The sequence below is a fragment of the Sarcophilus harrisii genome, chromosome 6 (genome assembly GCF_902635505.1).
Source record: "Sarcophilus harrisii chromosome 6, mSarHar1.11, whole genome shotgun sequence".
NCBI classification, from domain to species: domain Eukaryota; kingdom Metazoa; phylum Chordata; class Mammalia; order Dasyuromorphia; family Dasyuridae; genus Sarcophilus; species Sarcophilus harrisii.
Window position 1 is genome coordinate 155,984,800 of NC_045431.1, and position 25,943 is coordinate 156,010,742.

The following is a 25,943-nucleotide window of genomic DNA, read 5'->3' on the forward strand; positions in this document are numbered from 1 at the left end:
CTTAGATATCATTTACAAATCTAAAGCAGTTCTAACCATCTCTGCAAATAGCACCAAAGTTACATATGAAACAAGTGACTTATATCCACTAAAATCGCATTAGAAAATTAAAGGGTTTTGGTGTGGGGTAGGATTAATTGATAATGGACTAGTTTCTAAGACAGAAAACTCTGGGATCAAATTCTTCTTTGGACACATTCTGAATCTGGTCCAGGCAAATCACTTAATCCTTCAGAGTTCTAAAGCATGGCTTCTTAAACTTTTTCCACTTGCAACCCCTTTACCATGAGAAATTTTTTTTCCAAGAAATTATCTTTTTAAAAAAAAACTTTTTATTTTCAAAACATATGCATAGATAATTTTTAACATTCACCCTTGAAAAACCTTGTATTCCAAAATTTTTTCTCCCTCCCTTTCACCCACCTCCCCTAGTGGCAAGTAATCCAATATATGTTAAACATGTGCAATTCAAAAGCTTTTTATATTCAAAACATGTACATAGATAATTTTCAACATTCACCCTTGCAAAAGTGCTCCAAATTTTTTCTCTCTCCTTTCCCCCTATCCCCTCCTTTATATGGCAAGAAATGCAATATATGTTAAACACGTGCAATTCTTCTCTACATATTTCCACAATTATCATATGGTACAAGAAAAATCAGATAAAAAAAGAAAACAATGAGGAAGAAAACAAAATGCAAGCAAACAACACAAAAAGAGTTGTACTATGTTGTGATCTAGACTTAGTTCCCACAGTCCTCTCACCATGAGAAATTTTTACACAAATCTGAGTATACGGATATATAAAATAGGTATGCAAATCAAATATTCATAAAAAATTTATTTTAAAACAATTTTTTGGTATACATACAATTTTGCCATTTATTAAAGATGAAAGCAAATTTACATACCAATGAGATGGATGTGCTTGTTTATTTTTACATAAATTTACACTGGACCCAGATGATAATAAAAGGGAAAGTGAGACAGGTGACCTTACCCAGCCCTCCCTCACTCAAATCCAATTCACTTGCACATCATGGCATCAACTCCTTGATATCAAAGTATTTCTCGAGAACAAAAGACAAATAAAAATATAACAAATTAAATCTTGGTGGAATATTTGATACCTATTACTGTTGCCAAATTTTTCACAACTCCCACATTCAGTTATACAACCCCATATGGGATGATGATCCACAGTTTAAAATTTTTTGTTCTGGGCAATATTCTTTTTTTTTTTTTTTTTTTTTTTTTTTTTGCTATTGGAGTTTGGGGAGGATTTTTGATAGGCAATTGATCTTAAATGACTTGTTGACTTGTTCAAGGTCACCCAGCTAATAGTGTGTTAAGTACCTGAGGTCACATTTGAACTTAGCTCCTCCTGTCTCCAGGGTCCACCCTCAGGTAGCTACTGACCCTCTAGACAATTCTTAAGACTATATTGAAGTTTCAAAGCCACTCCCATCAGTGGAAGGAGTTTTCTCATCTCACAGTTGTTGCCTCTATCACTTAAATCATAGATCTAGTCCTTATCTCCAATGATGCAGCATGCAAATGAGAATAGAGAGATTTTGAAAATTAATGTGGTATTATGAGGTGATCAACTTTTACCAGAAAAAAAATGTCCTAGAAGGTAGATTTGCTAGGTAAGTAAATAGAGAAAAATTTTCCCCTAAAAAGGAGAGGTTATTTCCCTTTTGATCTGATTTTTTGTGTGCAACATGATAAATGTGGAACTATGTTTAGAAGAATTGCACATGTTTAACCTATGCTGGATTAATTTCTGTCTAGGGGAGAGGAGAGGAAGAAAAATTTGGCACACAAGGTTTTGCAAGGATGAATGTTGAAAACTATTTTTGCATGTATTTTGAAAAATAAAAAGTTATTATTATATTAAAAAGGAAAGGTTAAACCAAAACTTACACAAAATTTGATTGGAGAAAAACTCAAGAAAATCTATTTTTAAAGAATTAAGTTTGCATTATAGATTTTCTGAGATCTGCAGATTACAGCAATATTTAGGTTTTTTGTATAATTTCTAAATCTTCCTTTATAGTGAATTTCTTTGACCCTTTTTTGAAATGAAAACAGAATATTTTCATCTTTAAATAAAACATTGACTCTTGTTACTCATTCTCCACCTGAAACTATTGGTCTCTTAAAAAAAAAGTCAATTTTATCCTATTTTCAGCTCTGAATTTTCTCCATATTATCATTTTAATAGAGATGATGATTACTATCAATAAATTGGAAACAACAAAACATAATAAGTAGTGTATTATTCCATCCTGTAAAGAATAATGAGAAGCTGTGTATAGACTACTAGACAATGCTGAAATTGGAGTCAGAAAAACCTGAATTCAAGTCCCACCCCCCAATTCAGTTTCTTTATCCATAAAATGGGATCGTAGAAGTAGCACAGTGGATAGATCATCATCTTAGAGTCAGGGTCTGAGTTCAAATTAAGCCTCAGACATTTACTAGCTGTTCCAGCCAAGTCATTTAGTTCTATTTACCTCAGTTTCCTCATTTGAAAGAAGAGCTAGATAAGGAAATGGAAAACCATTTCAATATCTCTGCCAAGAAAACCCCAAATGAGATCACAGAGAGCCAGACATGACAAAAATGTCTCAATAAGAAAATATCTATTATAACATTCTCATAATAACTCTGAGTGACTCAAATGTAAGAGAAAGAGAAGAGAAGAGAAGAAGAGAAGAAGAGAAGAGAAGAGAAGAGAAGAGAAGAGAAGAGAAGAGAAGAGAAGAGAAGAGAAGAGAAGAGAAGAGAAAGAGAAGAGAGAGAAGAGAGACAGAGAGAGTCAGAGTAATAGAGAGAGAGAAAGACAGACGGGGTTGGGGGGGCAGAGACAGGCAGTGACAGATAATCGGAGACAGACAGAGACAGAGAGGGAGGGGCAGAGGAGAGGGAGAGAAAAAGAGAGAGGAATGAAAGGATGGAGAGATGGAGGGAGAGACAGAGAAAGAAAGAGAGTGACAGAGAGATACAAAAAGAGACAAGGAGGGAGGGAGAGACAGAGAAAGGGGGATAGAGAGAAATACAGTGACAGAGAAACACAAAGACAAAGTGACAGAGACAGAAAGAGAGGGACAGAGAGACAAAGAAAGAGTAATAGAGAGAGAGAAAAAGAGAGAGAAAGAGAGACAGTGACAGATAGAAAAGAGACAAAGACACAAAGACAAAGAAAAAAGAGACAGAGAGGGAGAAAGACAGAGAGACATAGAAACAGACATATATTATATATATATATATATATATATTATATATATATAGTATATATGTGTCACTAACAAATCATCCTCTCATACAAATGTATTTATCAATAGATAAAGAAGAAATCTAATCAAATCAAATGATCTATTTATACAAATAGGCATGCATACAAATATGTACAAAGAGGCATGTATTCTCTGATATATGGTCATATCTTACCTAAATGGAATTATTCCATGGCTGTCAGCCAGAACCAACACAGGGTACGGTTTTTTGTTTTTTGTTTTACACTACACATTTCTTTTAACACTAGACATTTTTAGCCCTTCTTCAACTAAACATAGGTTAGGAATGCCTTCAAAAAGGTGGAAGGAACATTTTTTCATTTCTTATCTGTTTATATCCATTTTCAGTATGCATAAATTATGACTTCTTCACAAAAGAATTTGGACTTTGAGTTAGAACTTGAAAGATAGTATATCTATATGTTAAGAATGGAGGAGAAGGAAGTTAGAGATAAGTTAGTTAATGTTGGGCTAAAGAGTTTAAATATTATTAAATAAGCAACAGAAAACTAGTGAAGATTCTTGAATAGATACAGAGTGACATGATTAAGTCTAACCATGCAAAAGTGTGCAGGATGAATGAGACAGGGAGAAATGAGAGGGCAGGACACCAGAGGGAATAATATTTGAATGACATTTGCAGTGTTAAGGAATGTAATTTATCAATTTTAACAAAAAATATAAATGTTTCCAGAGGCAGTATGAAATGGCAGATAGATAGAGACTGGATCTCAGTCAGGAAGTTCAAGCCTTATCTCAGATATTACTAGTACTGGATACTAATTGTGTGACCATGAGCAAGTCCCTTAAGCCCTTAATACCCTAGACCAGTGGTATAAAACTCAATTAGAAAAGGTGGGACAAGGAGAGGGAAAAATAACGTAGAAAACACAAATAAACATAATCTAGGTTGTACTGTATTTTTATTTATCTTGTTGAATATTTCCCAATTATAGTTTAATCTGCTTTTGGCTCCATAGGAGTTTTTACAGGTTGCATGTAGTCCTCTAGGAGTTTGATATCTCTTCCCTTGATACCCCCCAAAGCCTAAAAGTGTCAAAGAAAGTGCCCAATCTTAATTGGTAAATAGTTTCTTCATTAGTGATGCTCCATACAAATGAAATCATGGGTCCAAACAAAAAATTTATTCACATCACACTTTCTCTTTCTCCCTCCCTCTCTCTCTTTTCCCCCTCTCCCCGCTTCTTCTCCCTCTCTCTCCCCTCCCTCCTTCCGTGTGTCGGTCTCCATCTCTCTGTCTCTGTCTCTCTCCTTCTCTCTGCATATAATATATATATATATGTATATGTAGATATGACATACTTATTTATATAAACATGCATATACATATAGAGACACACACAATTTTATGTGTACATGCATATAGACATATGTATTTGTGCTTGAATGTATATGCATGTATTATACATATGTACCATAAAAGCATATATATGTGTATTCAAATTCAGTTCTCTTAACAAGATGTGGTGAATAGAAAACTCAATCATTCCCAGAAGTGAGTTTGAAACATGATAATAGTTGATGGAAATGCTATCACCAGGCAAATTTATCCAATCTATTTGAATTCAATTCAATTGATTCAAGTTAATCAGCTTAAATGCCTTATCCTACTGGTTCCCTCCACCATTTTTATTCAAGTGGTTCTTCTAGTAATAATTTGATTTGATTATGAATAATAGGAGCATTAAGCATATTAAAATTAGAATGGTATAAAATAAAAATAATTTTTGTTTTTATTGTTTACTTGTTTTTAATAGTCTTTGACTCTTTGTGATCCCTTTTAAGGTTTTCTTGGCAAACATAATGAAGTAGATTGTCATTTTCTTTTCCAGCTTATTTTATAGGTGAGGAAACTGAGGCAAATAGAATTTCATGATTAGCCCAGTGTTACACAGCTCTGAGGCCAGGTTTTTGAACTAAGGATGATGAGTCATTTGATTCCAGCCCTGGATCTCTATAGTGTTTTAAGTAGCAGACTGCTTTACATGGGATGTCTTATTTGATCTTTAAACAACCTTAAGTGCTACTATTTACAGTTTTTGATGAAAAATACAGGTTGTTGTTTTTTTTTATAGTTGATGAAACTGAGGCAAATAGATTAAGTGACTTGACCAGGGTCATAAGGCTAGTATTCTGCTACAGCAACATTTAAATTAAAGTCTTCACATTTCCAAGTGCAGCACTATCCACTGATTTACCTATGAGCCTGGAAATTAGGAAATTAAGGAATGGAAGAAAGAAATTAAGAGATTAATAGTCAAGGATAACAATAACACTAAAAAACAACTATTATGATCTTGAGATAATAGGATAGGTCTTCAGATATTAATAAATGTTCCATTGATATTTATTAAAGATTTAGATATTCAGGATACAGAAAGTTGTACAAAGTAATGAATAGTTTATTGGATTATATACATCTTAGAATAGGTTGTGCTTAATTTGGGGATGGTCAGTTATCAGCTAAGATAAACATAATTGATATTTTAATGTATCACTTTTAATAAATTCACCGTAAGATAAAAGTACCGGCATAATTTCATTAGTTTAGGCTTATTGTACTGTGGCATAGCCTCTTAAATCCTTAAATAGGATGTCATAGAAATTCAATTGTCTTCTTCACACAAAAGATATACAAAAACCATGACAGTAAGACAGAAAACTAAAGAAATAAGGATTCTGAAAAGTTTTCCTATATGAAAGGTTCAAAGCTTAATCAAGAAAAGCGTAGACCAATGGAAAAATACCAATCATGGGCCAAGTTCAAGGAGGTATTTAGAGATTTTCAAAAATTGTGCTTTAGTTGGGTTCCTAACAGTCCCATATATGTAGAATTAGGACTGAATTTGGACAAATAATGCATTCTATGAACTAGGCACATGTACTCAAATTTATACTATTCAAATTTGGGATTATGTAAAATATTGTCATTGGTTCCAATCCAATGGAACATGCAGTTTCAGAGCTGAATAATGTAATCACTTCATAGGAGTCATTATTTACATTAATCTGGACCTAGCTCTGTCTCTGTCTCTCTTTGCCTCTTGTATGTGTCTCAGTTCTGCCAAATAAAAAGTTGTTTTATTGAAGAAACAAAACAATTAACCCTATTTACCCATTTCTTAATGTGAACAAAAATAAGAGAGATATCATCAGTAAAGCCTAAGTTGGTAAAAGCATTACAAATTATGAAGCAGTGGTATATAAGAGGAAAAAAATACCAAAATGGATTTCAGGAAACCTCAGGTTTAATGTCATATTCTACTTACAATGAGGTCTTGGGAAAGCAATTTAATTTGTGATCCTTAATTTCTTCATCTGCAAAATGGAAATAAGAATGCCTGTCCTGTCTCCCTCAAACAGTCATTGTGAGGATTAAAGGAGGTATGGTATAATAAAGAATTCTGGAAACCATAAAGTGGTCTGCATATAGTAATGGTATCCTTCTTTTGGTTGTTAGAAGTTGGCTAACACAGTGGATCAAGCACTGGGTTTGGAGTAAGGAAAATGAGTTCCTATACAGATTCAGGTTCTTACTAGCTATGTGACTTTGGGAAAACCATTTAATCTCAGTTTTCTTAACTGTAAAATAAATGTAAAATAGAAACATCTATTTTGCAGAATAGTTGTGAGGATCAAATGAGATAATATCTGTCAAATGCTTAACACAGTGTCTAGCACTTGGTAGGTACTATATAAATGCTAGCTATTTAGCCTTGGTATTGGTGCAATTAACACCATACTAATATGAATGATCTGAAGGATTCAGGATAAACCATCTCTATCATCTCAAAGCGGGAAAATAACATTACCAAATCTTGGATGGTCTTTGGCAATCGTGTAGATGATTTCAGAGTCTCTGGCACCCAGCACTTCAGCCCGTAAGATCCTGTTGGTGATTGGCAGCATTCCTCCCTCTGGAACCCATACCAGTGAGTTAGCCACTAGTTGAAGGTCTCCTTCAATCTATGAGGGAGAAAAAGGCATGTTGAGTGTAGAGGTAACTGAGCAGAACCCTCCTTTAGGGTCACAGTTCCAGAAGATGTCAATACTATATAACTTGTCAAAGACTTTGATCAAGAAAGAGTAGACCTAGATTCAAAATCACAGACGGCTTTCCCTTTAATTGGGCAGAACACAAAATTTCAGGTTTTATAAGTCAATTGGATTCAACTAAATAAGTGTTTTTTATTAATATTCCTTCAGTTATACACAGTGAGAGTTGTATTAGGTCTTCCTTAGGGCCCTTCAAGTTCTTTATGACTTCATGAACCCAATATTTGATTCTAAGTGATAAAATTGTACAAGATACCAAACTGGTTGCCAGGATAAAAAGTGGAAAAACAAAAAGTTTACAATCTATTGAAGGAAAAGATTTGATTTAAAATATAATATTTTACATTTTTCAGAAACTGAACTAGTGAAATTATTGGTGCTCTGGTTTTCGATTTTTCCATATATTAAAAAAATAACTAGATATAATTTTAAAGAAGGCTTTTATTTCAAGAGGGATTTTAATCTATATTATTATCACTACTATCAGATACACAGATAGCTAAAATAAAGCCAAGAACATTCACAAGGGGATAGCGACGTGAAAGAGAGACAAGGCACCACTTTCTAGTCATACCATATTTGGTATGGTCCTTTCCCAACAGGCAATTATGACTATTCGTATTACACAAATCAGGCAAGTGAGTCACTTAGTGGGCTGGTGGAATTCAGCATTGGGGAGCTGGAAGAAAACCTGGGAAAATAAATGTCTAATGCCTAGACTATAGAACTATACAGAGTTCTATATTTACTAATATTGTGAGAAAAAATACTGAGGAATTTCATATTTTCCAAATTACTATATCATCTTATTTACAACAGTATTAAAAGATATATCAGCATATAGGTAAAGTAACTACTACAATGATGTCAAAGGCACTGCAATTTCCTGAACCTTGCAAAATACATTACCCTTGCTCCTAACTTCCTGATTTAATATAATCCATTCTTATACTTGCAGCAGCCTGAGCTATATTGATTATAGGATGTTCATCCTCAGGCACATTATTGGGCAGCATCTCTCTCCTCTCTGGTCCTTTCCATTATCTCCCCCTCCTTCTTCCTTTTTTCTCCCTAATTATCTCTCCAGCCTCTCATTCCATCTGTTGGTCTCCGTTGCTCTGATTCTGGCTTTGGTTCTGGCTCTGGCTCTCTGTCCTTCTGACTCTGTGTCTGTCTGTCTATTTGTCTCTCTCTGTCTCTGTCGCTTTCTGTCTCTGTGTGTGTGTGTCTCTCTCACCCCCCTCTCTGTATCTGTCTTTCTTTCCAAATCCCTGAATTTAAGTAACATACATACAAATATATATATATATATATATATATATATATATATAAAAGAATTACACATACATGCATATAAATACATATACGCAACTATCTCTAAGGATAATTTAAATTCAGAACTTTGAATGACTCACAAAAAACCTTTATCCCAACTTAGCCATAATGTGCACCTCCATTCCCAGGGAGACTGCCGTGTGCTGTTAAGGAAGATGGCCCCTTAGAATGAGTACCCACAGGGTACCAGACAACCTTTCTGCTGCAGAGAAAAGATTCTCCGGATAACAGATTTAGACCTAAACAGGACCTCAGCAGCCATCTAGAATAATCAACCTCATTTTACAAATAAGGAATCTGAGGATCAGATAAGCTGAGCTGATTGAGGAATTGTGAACATCTTCACTAGACTCCATCATTCCTTACAGTGGTCTGAAAGTTCTCCTTTTCTCAGTCAAATGCTTTAAAAAAAACTCGGAAACTGGAGGATAAAAGAATGAGCTGATCCCTTCTATTCTAATGGGGAAAGCAATGAGAACGTATGTAATTATGTTGTTGTTGTTATTCAGACACTTCAATATTTCTGATTCTTCATGAACCCCTGTGGAGTTTTCTTGGCAAAGATACTGGACTGGATTCTCATTTTCTTCTCTAACTCATTTTACACATGAGGAAACTGAGGAAGACACGATTAAGGAACTTGACCAGGGTCATCAACTAAAGTGAATAAGGCCATATTTGAATTCAGGTCTTCCTGACTCCAGGCCAGCATTTTTTTATCCACTTGATCACTTAGTAGCCCTATTTAAAGCAAATTTGGAGTGCTCCTGTATGGGGGCTGGCAATGCCATGGAGAAGTAACACCATTTTGTCAGAGAGTCAAGAAAAGGGGAATAGAGTAACAGACAAGGTTAAGGGATTTAAAGATGAAGAAAACAGTAGAAGAGGGAGTTCACATTTAAACCTTCTTTTTCTGAATAAAGAAGCATAATTTATTCATTTCCCCCCCCCAAATAATGGTTCTAATACTTTGATACAATAAAGAGTTCAGTTAGAAATATCACTGCACATGCAGATCCTTGTGCTTTTTCTGGAATCTCATTTTTCCATATGCTTTACAGTGATAATGTTGGGTAGCTACAGATCAGTGACTTGGGGGGGTTATAATTCCAAATCACTTTCTGCAACACCAGACCCAATTCATAGCTCACCCACAAATGTGTTAATGTGCCTGTCTTCCCACACTCACTCCACAAATTGCTATTTTCATTTTTTTGTCATCATTGCCAATTTGATGTGCATGAGGCAGAACCTCCTAATTACTTTGATTTGCATTTCTCTTGCTAGGAGTTATTTGGGCCATTTTAAAGATCTACTAATACCTTGGATTTCTCCCCTTATGAATTTCCTTTTTAGAGTGGATAGAATCAGGATGATGAACCATTTTTCTAGCCGAAGAAAACTTCAGAGGGAGGTATGAGGTGCTTGTGATACTGGACTGGAAACCTATTTTGAGCCCACACACAAAGTATCAGCAATAGCAGCCATAGTAGCAACAGCAGCAATTTCAGTAACTAACTCTCAGCCCATAGATGGTAAATGGCCATTCTGCTGCTCATATGAAGTTCTGGGTCACAGTTCCAAGACAAAGAGAATACTAGCACTTGTGGTTGCCATGGACCAAGACCTTTCTTGGATAAAGGCTAAAGGTAGTGACCATACTCTCCCACGATCATACCATACTGGAACTTACAGACCTACCAGAATAAACAACATGGAAAAAGCCAGAACCTTGAGACAATGCCTCCCCATCTCCAGGTAAGTAGAGTTCAACTTTCACATAAATTTGAATCAAGAAATATGTTACAAAAATGAGCAAACAACAGCAACAAAACTGACCATAAAAAGTTACTGCCCAAGACATAAACACAAAAGACAACAATGTAAAAAGAGTTACAAATAAAAATGTTAACTATACCCAAGAACAACAAGAATTCCTGGAAGAGTCGAAGAAAAAAACCAAAAGTGGTAAAGAAAATTTTGGGAAAAGAAATGAGAATGATACAAGCAAATTATGAAAGGGAAATTAACAATTTGGTAAAAAGAAGCACAAAAATAATGGAAAAAGTACTTTTAAAAAATAGAATTGGCCTAATAGTAAAAGCAGCACAAAAATTCACTGAAGAAAAGAACTCCTAAAAACAGAATTGACAAAATGGAAAAAGTTAAGATTCCTGAAAAGTTAGATTTGGACAAGTAGAAACTAATAACTCTATGAAACATCATTCAACAATAAAGTCAAAGTGATGAGGGGAGCCCTGAAACTCTTTCTCTTTCTCTCTCTCTCTGACTTTGAGAATGAGCCAGGAGGTAGAGCACTTGAGAAGCTCCTTGAAGGAGAAATTTTCCTTGAACCCTGCCTCTGTGAGACCTGCCTCAGGGAATCATGATAAATGTAGTTTATCTAGATTGGGCTAGTTGAGTCAGGAGCTGTAGAATTCCAACCTTATTGAATTAAAGATTAGTTGAGAAAGATTCATTCAGTTCTATTCAATTCCAGCTCAAGCCCACCCAGCCCCCATCAAGAGCAAATCCCAGCTTGTAGCCAAGGCTTCTATTATAAAAAGAGCCAATTTATTTATTTATTATAAAAAGAAACAAGCTCAGTCTTTGCAGAGGACCTAATATGCCATGTCACGGAAACTCTCTCTCTCCATGGCATAGCAGCAAATCTCTGCCTGCTGAAATGATATTCTCTTTCAGTGTAACCCTCTCTTTATCCTCACCTGTTTTCCTAACAAGACTTTATACCTCTCTGTTGAGATTTCTCCATTAGAACCTTTATATCTCTCTGCCAGAACCTTGCACTAAGGAATTCAGTCTTTCTATTCATGCATAGCAAAGGCTGACTTTCCAATGTCAATAATAAACTTCTTTTACCAGTCTAGCTTTTCAGGTTCATAAATTCCTTTACAAAGGACCTCTGCATCTCCAAAAGGGGGTTCCCACAACTCCTTACCTTGCACCAAATCCTAAGGGGATTTAGGGGAGCCAAACCTCTTCATTTGGTTCTCTGAACCCCGAACCTGCCACTAACCTCATCATTTAACTCTCTGACCACCGGAACCCTAACCGCATCATTTGGTTCCCTCACTGGGAACCCCAAAATCTAATAAATCTAGATCTCATCAAAAGGAATGAAAAAGTAAAAGAAAATGTGAAATAACTGACCTAGAAAATAGACCAGAGAGAGATGATTTCAGTATTATTGAAAGCCATGACCATAGAAAGAGCCCGGGTATCATATTTCAAGAAATTATAAAGGAAAACTGCCCCAATATCTTAGATCTAGAGGGTAAAATAGAAATTAAAAGAATCAACCAATTGCCTCCTGAAAAAGATCCCAAAATGAAAACTCCTGGGAATAGTACAGCCCACTACAGAACTCCTCAGATCAAGCAGAAAATACTTCAAACAGTCAAAAAGAAATAATTGAAATATTGTGGTATCACTCAGAATCACACAAAACTTAGAACTTCCATATTAAAGAAGAAGAATGCTTGGAATATATTCCAGAAAGCAAAGAACCTAGCATTACAACCAAAAATAATCTGATAAAACTGAGTGTAATCCTACAGGGAGATGGATATTTAATGAAATCAAGGACTTTCATATATCCCTGATTAAAGACCAGAGTTGAATAGAAAATCTGATATTTAAACAGAAGACTCAAGAGACAGATAAAAAAGATAAATATGAAAGAGTAATCTCAGTAAAAATGAATTTTTTACATTCCTATATGAGAATATAATACATGTAACTTCTAAGGATTTTATCATTATTATGGCAGTTAAAAGGAGTTTACCTACACAAAGGGTATAGATGTGAGTCCATTATGTTTGAATGATTTACAAAAAACAGATGATGAGAAAGAGTGATGCAATGAGAAAAAAAAAAGTAGAATGGGGAAGATTTTTCTCACATAAAATAGACATGCACAGAAAATCTTTTATAATGGAAGAGGAAACAGTGGAGGGAGACAGGTAATGCTTAAACCTCACTCTCCTAAAGAAATGTAAACTTACCCCAAGTAGGAGAAAAAGATAAAAGAAAAGGTGATAGGGGTGATTAAACGAAGGATAGAATAAGAAAGGCAGTGATTAGAAGCAAAATAGACTTTTGAAAAGGGACACAATAAAGAGAGAAGAAACAGAAGAAAATGAAATGGTAGGAAATATACAAATAGTAATCAAAATAGTGAATGTCAAGAGAAATTATTAATAACCAATGATTTGGGAAGATAGATTTCTTCCTTTTCCTTTTATCACTATTTCAAGACCTCATCTCTGAAGATTAAGCTAACCTGCATTAGTCAAACCTCACTCAATTGGGAAAACTATTGTTCTCCACTAAGGTTTGGTTGAGAAAAAATTCTTTGAATAGATTCCCCAAAGCTGGGGATAATTTAGAATTAAATGACACAATCCAAGCTCATTTGAATAGGTTCAACCCCTCAACATAATATTCATTTTCATCATTTATTAACCAAATATCATTCTCAGAAACATCCCTCTTTCAATGGTCATATACACAGTAGTAAGTCTGCTATCATGGCTGTCTTTGGTCTAAGTGAGAGATAGCCAAATGATCATCCTTTTATTAAAATAATGGCATTACTAATAAAATGGTTAAATTACTTAGAATTATGTTTCTTTAAACTTTTTAAATGAGAATGAGATGTACTCACCCATAAAATGAGAACAGATAGTATGATGAATTAAAAAACAGAATATAACCATATGTTGTTTAGACTTGAAACAGAAAGACACACACAGAGTTAAAATAAATAGTTGGAACAGAATCTAATATGCTATGACTGAATTTTTTTAAGAGATGATGTAGCAAGCATGATTTTAGATAAAGCAAAACCAAAAAAAAAACCAACCTTAATTAAAGGGAATAATCAAGGAGACTATTTTGCTAAAAGGCTGTAGATAATGAAGTAATATCAAAAAAATCTTAAAGCAGGCTTCTCTGATAAAGACCTCATTTCTCAAATATATACCAAGTATAGAATTGAGTTAAATTTATAAAAACAAGAACCATTCCCCAAATGATTACTGGTCAAAGGATATAAACAGGGAGTTTTCAATAGAAGAAATCCAAACTACCCATATTCATATGAAAAAGTATTCTATTGATTAGACAAATGCAATTTAAAACAACTGTTCTAGGAATTCTTGTTGGTTTTGGTTACAGTTAGCATTTTTGTTTGTAGCTATTTTTACATTGTTGCCTTTTGAGTTTTTGTCTTGGGCTTCCCTGTCATTGTAATACCTTTTTTATGATCAATTTTCTTGTAAGTACACTAGTGAATTATTGGTGGACTAGCAAAATAGTCTGACCATTCTATACTATAATTTGGAATTATGCCCAGGGGGCAATCAAACTGTGTATACCCTTTAAACATCAATAGAATTTCAAGTTTGGTATCCCAAAAAGATCATAGAAAAAGGAAAAAGGCCATGTATAAAATAATATTCACATCAGCTCCTTTGGTGGCAACAAAGAATTGAAAATCAAGGTGAGTTTCATCAACTGGGAAATGACTGAACAAGTAGTGGTTTATAATTGTGATGGAATATTATTGTGCTATAAGAAATGACAAGAGGGTGGCTTCAGCAAAACATGGCAAGACCCATGTGGACTGACACAAAATACAGTAAGAAAAATTGAGAGATTATTGTGAATTGCACAAAATCAGCAATATTGTAATGATGATCAATTGTGAAAGACTTGGCTACTGTGATCAATACAATAATCCAAGATAATTCCAAAGGGCTCATGGTGAAAAATGCTTTCCACTTCCAGAGAAACTGAGGCACTCTGATTACAAACTGAAGTATAATTTTCTCACACTTTTTGAAAATATGACTAATATGGACAGAATATATGTTGTGCATGAGTTCACAAATATAAATGATATTCTATTGGTTGCCTTCTTAATTAGAAGTGAGAGACAAAGGGAAAAAATGTGGCACTCAAAATTTAAGAAGAAAAGAATGCTAACAATAAATTTTTAAATGTCTTTTTTTTTTTTTTTTGCTGAGGCAATTGGGGTTAAGTGACTTGTCCAGAGTCACACAGCTAGAAAGTGTTAAGTGTCTGAGACCAGATTTAAACTCAAGTCCTCCTGACTTCAGGGCTGGTGTTCTATCCACTGCACTACTAGCTATCCCCTGAAATGTCTTTTTTTTTTTTTTTTTAAAGAACTGCTTGTTCATATCCTTTGACCTAGCAATGCAATTACCAGGCATATGAATTAATAATATCTTTATCTATTAGGGGAGATAGGTCTTGCTCTTATATATGTATCAATTCCCTATATCTTAAGTAACAGCTTTCTAGAGAAACATGTCAACAAAGATTTTTTTTTTCTTTGACATTTTAACTATTTCCTTTCTAATTTTTTTGAGGGGGAGGCAACTGAGGTTAAGTGACTAAGGATTGATTTGAATTCATATCTTCCTGATTTCATGGCTAGTGTTCTATCTACTGAACCACCCAGCTTCTCGCTTACCTTCTAATTCTAATGAAATTGATTTTATTTTATTTTTATTTTCTTCATTGAAGCTTTTTATTTTCAAAACATATGAAAGGATAATTTTCCAGCATTGACCATTGCAAAACCTTGTGTTCCAATTTTTCCTCCCCATCCCACATCCCTCCCCTAGATGGAAAGTAATCCAATATATGTTAAACATGGTAAAATACATATATATGTAAATTGAATATAGGTATACCATATTTACACAATTATCTTGCTGCACGAGATAAATCTCATCAAAAAGGAAGAAAAAATTAAAAAGAAAATAAAATTCAAGCAAACAATAATAAAAGAAGTGAAAATGCTATATTGTGATCCACACTCAGTTCCCACAGTCCTCTCTGTGTGTAGATAGCACTCATCATTACAAGATCATTGGAACTGGCCTGGTTTATCTCATTATTGAGAAGAGCCACGTCCATCAGAACTGATCATTATATAATCTTGTTGTTGCCATGTACAATGATCTTCTGGTTCTGCTCATTTCTCTTAGCATCAATTCATGTAAGTCTCTCCAGGCCTCTCTAAAATCATCCTCCTAATAGTTTCTTACAGAACTATATATAATGTAATTATATATAATGTAATGGAATATAAAATATATTCCATTACATTCGAAGACCATAACTTATTCATCCATTCTCCAATTCATGGGCATCCACTCAGTTTCCAGTTTCTAGCCACTACAAAGAAGGCTGCCACAAACAATTTTGCACATGTGGGTCCCTTTCCCCCTTTAAGATCTCTTTGGGATATAAGCCCGGTAGTAACACTCCTGGATCAAAGGGTATGCACAGTTTGATAACCCTTTGGGGATAGTTCCAAATTGCTCTCCAGAGTGATTGGATCAGTTCACAACTCCACCAATAATGTATCAGTGTCCCAATTTTCCCACATCCCCTCCAACATTTGTCATTATCTTTTCCTGTCATCTTAGCCAATCTGAGAGGTGTGTAGTGGTACCTCAGAGTTGTCTTAATTTGCATTTCTCTGATCAATAGTGATTTAGATGATTTTTTCATGACTAGAAATGGTTAATTGATTTTATTTTTACAGAAGCTTTTCAATGTTATTTAATAAAAATGGTCTATTAATTTTTCTATGATCTTCTCTATAACTTGTTTAAATACTTTCCTTATCAATATCTCTAGTTGTGAACAAGATCTCATTCTATGTTCTTTAAATATTTTTAATAATATGACCTTTTTTATCTAAGTCATCAATATTAATTTGGAGCTTAGTGAGGTATGGAATATGAGATCTCAGTCTACAACTAATTTCTGTTAGACATCTAAATCTTTGTCCAAGTCACGTATCAAAATAAGAAGGTCAGTGAAGCATTTAAAAAACATGCAAAGCAGAGAAAAAAACATGAGATTTGTAGGGATATAGCAAAGCTGAAAAGTTAAAACTAACAAGATGAATTTATTATTTGCTTTATGAAAAAAACAATCTGTTAGTAAGAGAGGCACATGGTTTCATGTATAATCCCTGTTTCCTATTCTTTGCATATGGAAATGTTTGTGTTAGTTAAGGTTTGTCAGGTACAGAATAATAAAATGTAACAACATAATTTCATAAGAGGTCAGAGTTGCACCTTATCAAACCAATTTTAAATGAGTTTAGATTTACCACTGTTTAAATTATTATCAAAAGTCCTTAACATGAGGGTTTTTTTTTCCAGCTTGCTACTGCTATCAGATTATAATACAGAAGATGCTTATTAAGCACTTACTGTGTGCTAGACACCATGAGGATAAAAATATAAGCAAAAAAACCCAATAGATATCAAGAAGCTCTCATTCTAACAGATGAAGACAACATGTAAATGAGGTACTGGGGGGTGGGGGGAGGAGTGGGACACAGAGGGAGAAAGTAGTTTAGATAGGAAGAGAGATGGAATATTAATGAACATGGTAGTATGGGGACTTCCTCAAATGGAGGTTTGGAAGAATTCATTGATCAGAGAAGGAGGCCATTGAGAGGTTCATTGACTCCAACTCCCCCATTTTACAAATAAGGAAACTGAGGCAGGTAACTAAGTGATTCACCCAGCATCACACAGCTAGTAAGCAGGCAACTAAATGGCCCAGTAGATAGAGTGTCTGGGTTTCAAGAAAGTCTCAAGTCACTCATTAACTGTGTGACCCTAATCCTATTTGCCTCAGTTTTCTCATCTGTAAAATAAGCTGGAAAAGGAAATGGCAAACTGCTCTAGTATCCAAGTGAAGAAAATCCCAAATGGGATCACAAAGAATCAGATATGACTGAAATGACTCAATAACGAAAATACAGTTTTTGTGGGAGGAACGAACTCAGATTTTCCTAAGTCTCATGTCTAGTTTCTATTTACTACATTATACTAACTAATAGAAGGAGAAGGCAAGGCAGAGTCCCCCAGGAAATAATATTGAGCTCCATTTCCTTCCATGCATATTCTTTCTTTTCTTCCATCTCTTTTTTAATAGAGTCAAGACTTAAGTTTTGTTTTTGTGAAGATCTCATAACAAATAATATCTTTATTTCATTAGGTTTTCTCCTTAAATTTGACCATTTTTTTCCATTCTCCCCCCTAGGGAAACATCCTCGCATTTTTGCTATTTCTTCCAAATTTCTCTTGTTTCTGTAATTATTGGTTCTGTAATTACAGGTTAGGAGCAGGGCTGAAAATGGAGAGAATGCATATTCTTCATGCTGAAGAAGGCTGGTAGGCAAGTGCTGCTGGTTTCTAGACCTTTTCTCTTTGATAGTTCTGACTGCATCAGATTCTGAACCATATAAAAGCAATCTCCAAACCACTCTCTGCATAGGTTCACATGGGGCAGAGTTTAAGCCAGCAAAAGGGGAACCAAAAGAATTTTTCCCTTCAAGCATAATCCTGAAAGCGGACACCAGCTGGCCAAAAGGTCCTCCAGACCCTTCACACTGACCAGATGGACTTAGTAGTGATCTGTGCTGACAGTGTGGCTTGTTGTTCAGTGATTAGTGCAGAGTGATTGTATTAGGGGAATTTATTTTCCTTCATCTGTTCTCTTTGTTGATCTTTAGTTTTGCTTAGCAATTTTTTATTTTCTTGAGATATTTCTAGAATAAAATGCAAATAGTATGAAAACTTTCAGGTCTGGGGTTTTTGAGAATTTCCATTATCTTTTTTATGCCCTTTTTTTTTTTTACATCTAAGTCAATGATTCTGTGTACATCCACATTAGTATCTGTAGACATCTCTTCCTTTTCTTCAGTCATTTTTATGGTCATCAGAATTTCACTTTTGAAACTGAGATCCCAGCCCTCTTAAAACCAAAAACCTTGTTTAAAACACTTTGCTGTTTAGAATACTGGCCATGAAATCCCATCTATCCTTTTTTTGGAGCTTTTTGAAATGAATTCTCAGAAATTCTTGGATTGAAATGCCTACTAGAGGTATCCAAAGAAAGATGATACCATGCACAAGAGAGACCTCTGAGCACTGTTTCCATTGTCTGTGCTGGACTGGAAAGATGTAAGAAATTAATTTGGAAAAATTAGATGAGATTGGGTTACAAAAAGACAAGGAGGAAACTTCACAAAACTTCACAAAAAGACAAAATCAGGAGCACTTTGGCTTATCAGTCACGCCTGTACCCTGGAAAGACTCAACTTTGGACATGGATCATCTATTCTATTATATGGTATCACTCACTTAGCAGAGGATGAGAACTAGACAAAATGAGTCATTAAGGATGCCCCTCCACTTGCAAGGTGAGGAGTACTCAGAATTAGTATTTAGATGACTACATTATCATGTACCTCAACTACAGGAACCAATCAGTTGGTTCCAAAGCAAATACCAAAAAATGCCACAAAATGCAACAAAAAAAAATTTGAAAGCCTTCTTTATTGTGTATCTCACCAATCTGATCATAAAACCATGTGAACCATTTTCAAGTCCCCCACCCCCAATCAAATAAAAGTTTGGAAAAGACACAACACATTTTGTCTTCTTAATTGTACACACAAGTACACTCATGTGACCATTCTTTCAAAAGTTATACAACATCAATGAAAAGCTATAGGATGAGATGTTTATTCCTCTAGGTAAAGACTCTAGCACCCTTTCCTCCTACTACAAAAAGTAGAAGGGCATTTGCTTCCTCTCACGAGCATTTGTTAAAAATCAGTGAGTATTCAGATTAAAAAAGACTATATAACTATATATAATAAAAATACTAGAGACTATATGACCAAGGGAGAAGACCAACAGAACTCCATTATCCCCCAAATACAGGACACAACAACACAGTGACCATAAAGTCACCTATAATACCCTATAGCTATTTGAATTCTGCCAATTCTCCTTCCTAGTTCTACAGTCTCAGTATAGTAAATAATCTCATTACATTGAAGCAGGCAGAGTGATAATCAAGAAGGCTTGATTTTTACCATGGATGGATAAATGAATGAATGAAAAGGCAAGCAATTACTATGTGCTAGGCAATGAACTAGATGCTGGTGATACTAATACAAAAATAAGAAAATTCCTATTCTCAAGGTACTTCTAACACTAATAGAAGGAATGTCCAGGGAGTATTAGTCTGGAAGTTTCAGTAATTTATTGTACTGGTGTGCTTTTTAAAAAAATTTATTTAACTTAAGAAATTTTGCTTACTATTTCCATTACATAGTAGAATAGGGGAAAAGGATAATTGTACATGAAATTGCAAATCCATTATGAACTTACTATTTCTTTTAAAATAATAAATTTTTTGTAACTTTCTTTTTCCTTCTTTTTTCATTCCTCCCCTCCCCAGAGATGGCTATCATTAGGCACAAATATGTCTGTATGTATGTTATATATGTAAAAACCATATAACAACTTTGAGTGACTAAGTCATTTTGACTATTCTAAATACCTAAATTAACTACAAAGGACCTATAAAGGAAGATGCTATCTGCATGAAGAGAAAGAACTGATAAACAGAAATGTCCTTTCAGATGCAATTATCATACTGATTTGATTATAATTTCCAAAGAAAGGGCTAGAAAATCAGGTTAAGAGATGGCTAATGCAAGAGACAGATGCTATAGGAATGGGTAAGGAGTACACTTGAAAGATGAAACATATTTTGTCCCACTAAAGTAGTTATATAAAAAGCTGGCTCATATCTTGTGTTATCAGTACCAAATATCAGATAAAGGAAAAACAACATTCCCCAGGAAAAACAGTGGGAGTGGTACAATTCAACAAAATCAAGGAAACTAGCTACACAATAACCAGGACCAAATAGTCAGGGATTATTTCCAGCAACCCAGGAATTTTCCATCCAGTCAATGACATGGAATTTATTGGCTTTTTGATATCAAAAGTACCCAAGAGTTATCAGCTCGAAATAAAAACCAAAAAAAAGAAAAAAAAAGGGATCATTAAAGATTATCAGGTTTCTTGCCAAAGAGAAACATGTGAAGGAGGCAAGATTTCTAAAATAACATCCATTTACTTAAATAAAGAATATTATTTAAATAAAGAATATGATCTAGCTTCTCTCTGGCCACATTCTAACTCTTGTTAGATACTGAATAGCTTTACAGAAATATCTCAGCATTTTTTTTCACTTAGTAATCCATCCAATTAATCAAACATTCAGAAAAGCTCTCTTCATCAATCCTTAATCTTGAGGATTTATTTTGTTTCCCCTGCTCCATACCTCAATTAGATATGATTGGTTGCTAGTTGGAAACTTGTTTTTCATAAATGTTCCAACAAAAGTCTTCAGGGTGATATTTAACAGTGCTTGCATCCAGAACAAGAAGAAAAAATGGCATTTTTATGAATTCAGATTTAGAAGTTGGAAGAGAAGAGGGACAGGGCTGGCAGGTATGGGGAATATCTCTTCCTTTGGTTCTAAAATGGGCATCATATGGGCAGCCAGTTCCCCACCTGACAAGTGTCTGTTCTGATCAGGATGGTTGCATAGCACAAATTCCATGTTCACACAATCCTTGTTCTTTCTGCCCACAATGACAGTTGAGAATCTATTTTGAATGTTATCGGCAGTGGTGTAGACAGCCACTCACAAGGGATTAGGCAGAAAGCACTCTAACATCATACTGAAGTTACCAGGCAGACAATAGTCATCAAACAAGTCTGAACAGGAATGTTTAGTTTAATGTAGATAGTCTCATGTCCCATATTCACATATGGTCATTCAAAACAAAACCAAGACAAATCCTCCAAGATGGGCTACATGTCTCCTTGAAACTACAGGGAAGTTGTTTTCTTTGCTCATCAGACATTTGCATTTATAATAACTTCAGCAAAGGAGCCAAAAAGGACTGTTCAAAGGAAATCAAAGGCCATAGGCTTAGTTTGATCATAGCTGAAAAACAAATCACTTCATCCCTTAGTCTTCCTTCCCTCAACTCCTTTTTTGGTGAAAAAGACAAAAACAGAAATGCATAAAAGAAGATTCTAAATAAATTTCAATTATTATTGTCATTATTATATTATGTACTATTATCATCAGATTAGGATTGTTATTAGCATTAATTAATTAGTATTAGCATCCAGCACATACTAATAGACCTAAATGCCGAGATCAATGATCTAAATGTCTACAAGGGAAGCAAGGATGACATGACACTGAGAAAGGTAAACAGAAATAGTGTCCCAAAGATAAATCAGATCACCTCAAAGATAAAGGCAACATTACTAAGGTTAATGGGCCCAGTGCTCAAGAAGTAAAAGAAGATTCAAACTTAACAGCTCAAGGAAGGTACATTGATCATATAAGCCAAAATAAGCCCTACTACATGAATACATCTATAAGAAGCAAGAGTTCCAGTGCTTAAGCCAACTTGTACCAAGTTATGAACACTGATTTTTAAATGTTCTGTTTGCTTAGATTGTTAAATTTACATCTTGGAAATCAGCAAATGCTTAAAAAAAATGCTGACTGATGGCTTAAGAAAGTTATGGAGAAACCATTAATGAGGTAGGTTAAGGGTGTTATAGACACATTTATTTTAGAGAGCTGGTTGTTAAACATATACAAGCATACTCTTGAGTCTAGGAAAACCAAAGACTGCTCCACAGGCAACTCCATCCATACTTCTAACTCTGCTTCCTCTTCTAACTCCTGATGAGTACTAAAATAACCAACTGTCTGTCCCTGAGGATTCTGAAAGAATTCAGCTACTTGATAAAGGAAAGAGATTCATCATCTTCCACTTGGATAAAAGTGATGGGCAAGGCTTTTTAATGCTTGCCCAGAGAAGACAGTCAGTTTCTTTTCTCCCTGAAAATACAGGCAATATTCACACAGAAGGAATAGAACGAAAGATACTTAGCCAGAATGAGAAGATTTAAGGGAGATATAACTACGGTTATCAAGGATCTAAAACGCTGCCAAAGAATAGAGATTAATACTAAAAACTTGCATTTATATAGTGCTTTAAGGTTTCCAAAATACTTTACAGGTGTCCCATAGGGAAGAGTCTGTTTTCTGGGATTCTTTCAAGTAGACTCTATAAACTAATGCTGACAGCCACATTTAAGCTTCATGATTCTTATCACCAAGCCCCTGTCTTGGCTTTGTCTATGAGCTCAGTGATTTGTATAGGTAAGCTTGGGCTAGGGGATTATACCGACACTAAATCAGGGGAAAGAATCCTGTGCCCTTCAGCAGTAGGAGGGACCCCAGATGATGATCCTGATACTCGAGAGCAGCAACATTCTACTTTGCTCCTTTGGGAGGGTTGAAAAGGCCAAACTTTAGGCTTTCAACTTCAGGAGTTCAAGTGGGAGAAAACTCTTACATCCTCAAAATTCCTTGTTTAAGTACTTCACCAAGAATGAATTTTCTAATAGGGGTCTGAGTATAAATACTTCCTTATTTCCTCCGAATCTTAATAGGTGGGTAACTTTAAGCAAATCATTAGCCACTCCCTGCCTCAGTTCCTCTTTCATAAAAGAGAGAAAGTGCTAATACCCAGGTTCACTGTGTGGATAAAATAATATTCCTGGCTTCCCCTGGACTTAAAGAATACTAACCATGGGAGTAGATGGATGTCAAGAGGAGTGTCAGCCAGGTGAGTAATACCACTCTACTTCTAAATGACCTTATGGTTCACTAGCCATTGACTTCAATGGACCTTGACATTGAGGAAAAAGGGACTTGTAGGGACAACTCCAAGTTACTTCTTAGGAGCTATATCTTTGACTTCCCATCTTCCCTCCGTATCCATAGGCATTCTCTTATAGATGAAAACATCATTATTTCTTCCTGGGACAGCCAACTCAGCTGAAATCCCAGAACTAACCTTAAACATCATGTGCATCCCATCCAATTATTCAGCAATGCACTGTAATGAGCTCTCTGTGCAGAAATTAGAACACTGGGTAAGAAAGCCTTGGAGTCTGGAGTTACACCGAAACATTTCCTAATAACCTCTGGAGGAGAACCAGAAAGGAAGAGAAGAAATATCCTTCTCTGGGATTAGACAGACTTCTTTGAAAATCACCTTCTCTTAAAGGTTCTTCTCCCAAGGCAATTGCAGGAAGGTGATAATAAGGATGAAAGGGAGACTGGGTATCTGCCAACTTCATCTCCCTGTATTACTGTCTATATTATGCTACCATCGACATTCTCAGTGCTGGCAAAAAAAGATTTTTTAAAATAAAGAGAGACAAGAGATTAAGAAACTGGCTAATAAACCACCATAAATTCAGTTTTCTAGCTTCATTATTCTCTCTTGCAAGATATAAATGATCTTTTGGGGGGATAATGATTAGTGACTTCTAACACATCTTCAGCAACTCAACATTTCTTCCTGCTCATCAGGAATGAGTCAGTAGGCACTTATCAGGGAGTAAAAAATGCCAATGGAATGAATTTTTTTCTATCTTGTGAGAATAGGAAAGAGACTTCTCTGCTTCATGTAGGTCAGGAAATCCTCAACTATCACCAAGTAAAACCAGTCCCTTAGCTTTCATTCACTTTCCCCAAATGGAATCCAGGAAGATTTACTTCAATATGGAATCCAGTTTCCCAACTGCTACCTTATACCTGACTTAGCTTTTCCAATGATTTTTAACTGGATCATAAAATGAATTCCATTCCCCTATTCCTGCCTGGCTCACTGAATAGTTTTGATGTATGTCTAAGCTATGAACTTCACATTTTATATGCCATTTCAGAGAGGCAGATAAAATTTTTTGTGACCAGGGCAAAAGGTGAAAGAACTGGGAGAAAATGAAGCAATTCAGCCTCAATATTTTCAACAACAGCCACAAAAAAAAAGATGCTTTGTTTTCTGAAACTAGAGCAGAAGCAATTTTCTAAACCCACAATATTTATATTGCCACATGTAATGAAACAATAAATGAAAAACGGCTTCATTGTAGAGTTAAGACAATTGAGAAAGGCATATCCCCTCTTAGCCTACTTCTTTCATATAAATGGAAAAGTCTAATAAACCCCAGATCAGTAACTGCAAAAGAACCTTTAGTCATGATTCAAATCATCTCTCAAATAAGGCACTTTCTCAATTCTCTCTACCTTGTCTATATGTTTTAGTTATTTGGTGGTGATGTTTCCTCCAAGGAAAATAGAAGCTCCTTGAAGGCAAGAATTATTTCTTTTTTTGTTTGTTTAGTTTTTTTGCTGAGGCAATTGGGGTAAAGTGACTTGCCCAGGGTCACCCAGCTAGGAAGTGTTAAGTGTTTGAGGCTAGATTTGAACACAGGTCCTCCTGACTTCCGGGCTGATGCTTGATCCATTGTATCACTTAGCGAAGGCAAGAATTATTTCATTCTTGTGTTCCCATTCTTAGCTCTTCATAAGGTACTTGGAACACAGTGGATTTTAATAAATCCGTGTTGATGGAATATGGTTTGCATAACTGAACACATATAACCTATACCAAATTGCTTCCCTTTTCAATGAGAGGAAGTAGAGAGGGAAGGAGAGAATTTGTAACTGAAAATTTGAAAAAAAAAAAACAAATGTTAAAAATTATTTTTACATGTAAGTGGAGGAAAATATTAAATATATAATTTAAAAAATAAATCCTTGTTGAATGGAAATTAACTTGACAATAAGTATTTAATAAAAAGAAAGTCAAGACATAAAGAGTGGTGCTATAAGCAAATGAGGAGAACAAGAGATAGTCTGTCTTTCAGATCTGTGGAGAAGGAAGGAATTTAGGATCAAAAAAGAACTAGACATTATAAAATGCAAAATGGATAATTTTTATTATATTAAATTTAAAAGGTTTTGTAAAAACAAACCAATACAGCCAAGATTAAAAGGGAAGCAGAAAACTGGAGGGGGGAAATTTTACATCCAAGGATTCTGATAAAGGCCTCATTTTTAAAAGATATAGAGAATTGACTCAAATTTATAAGGATACAAGCCATTCTCCAATGGAAAAATGGTCAAAAGATATGAACAGACAATTTTCAGAAGAAATAAAGCCATTTCTAGTCATATGAAAAATGCTCTAAATCACTGTTGATTAGAGAAATACAAATTAAGACAACTCTGGGGTATCACTTCATATCTCTCAAATGACAGGAAAAGATAATGACAAATGATAAAGGAAATATGGGGAAATTGGGACACTAATGCAATTGGTGGAGTTGTGAACTGATACAACCATTCTGTAGAGCAATTTGGAACTGTCCCCAAAGGGCTATCAAACTGTGC

At 34.9% G+C, this 25,943-nt stretch overlaps 1 protein-coding gene across 1 annotated transcript in view; it reads right to left on the reverse strand.

Annotated features, from left to right (window-relative positions):
- The window catches only part of FRAS1 (Fraser extracellular matrix complex subunit 1), a 483,962-nt gene that overhangs the window by 141,979 nt on the left and 316,040 nt on the right, over window positions 1-25,943 (reverse strand). The window contains exon 29 of the mRNA XM_012552056.2: window positions 7,136-7,289. Coding sequence (XP_012407510.1) covers window positions 7,136-7,289 — 154 coding nt within the window. The remainder of the gene's footprint in view (window positions 1-7,135; window positions 7,290-25,943) is intronic.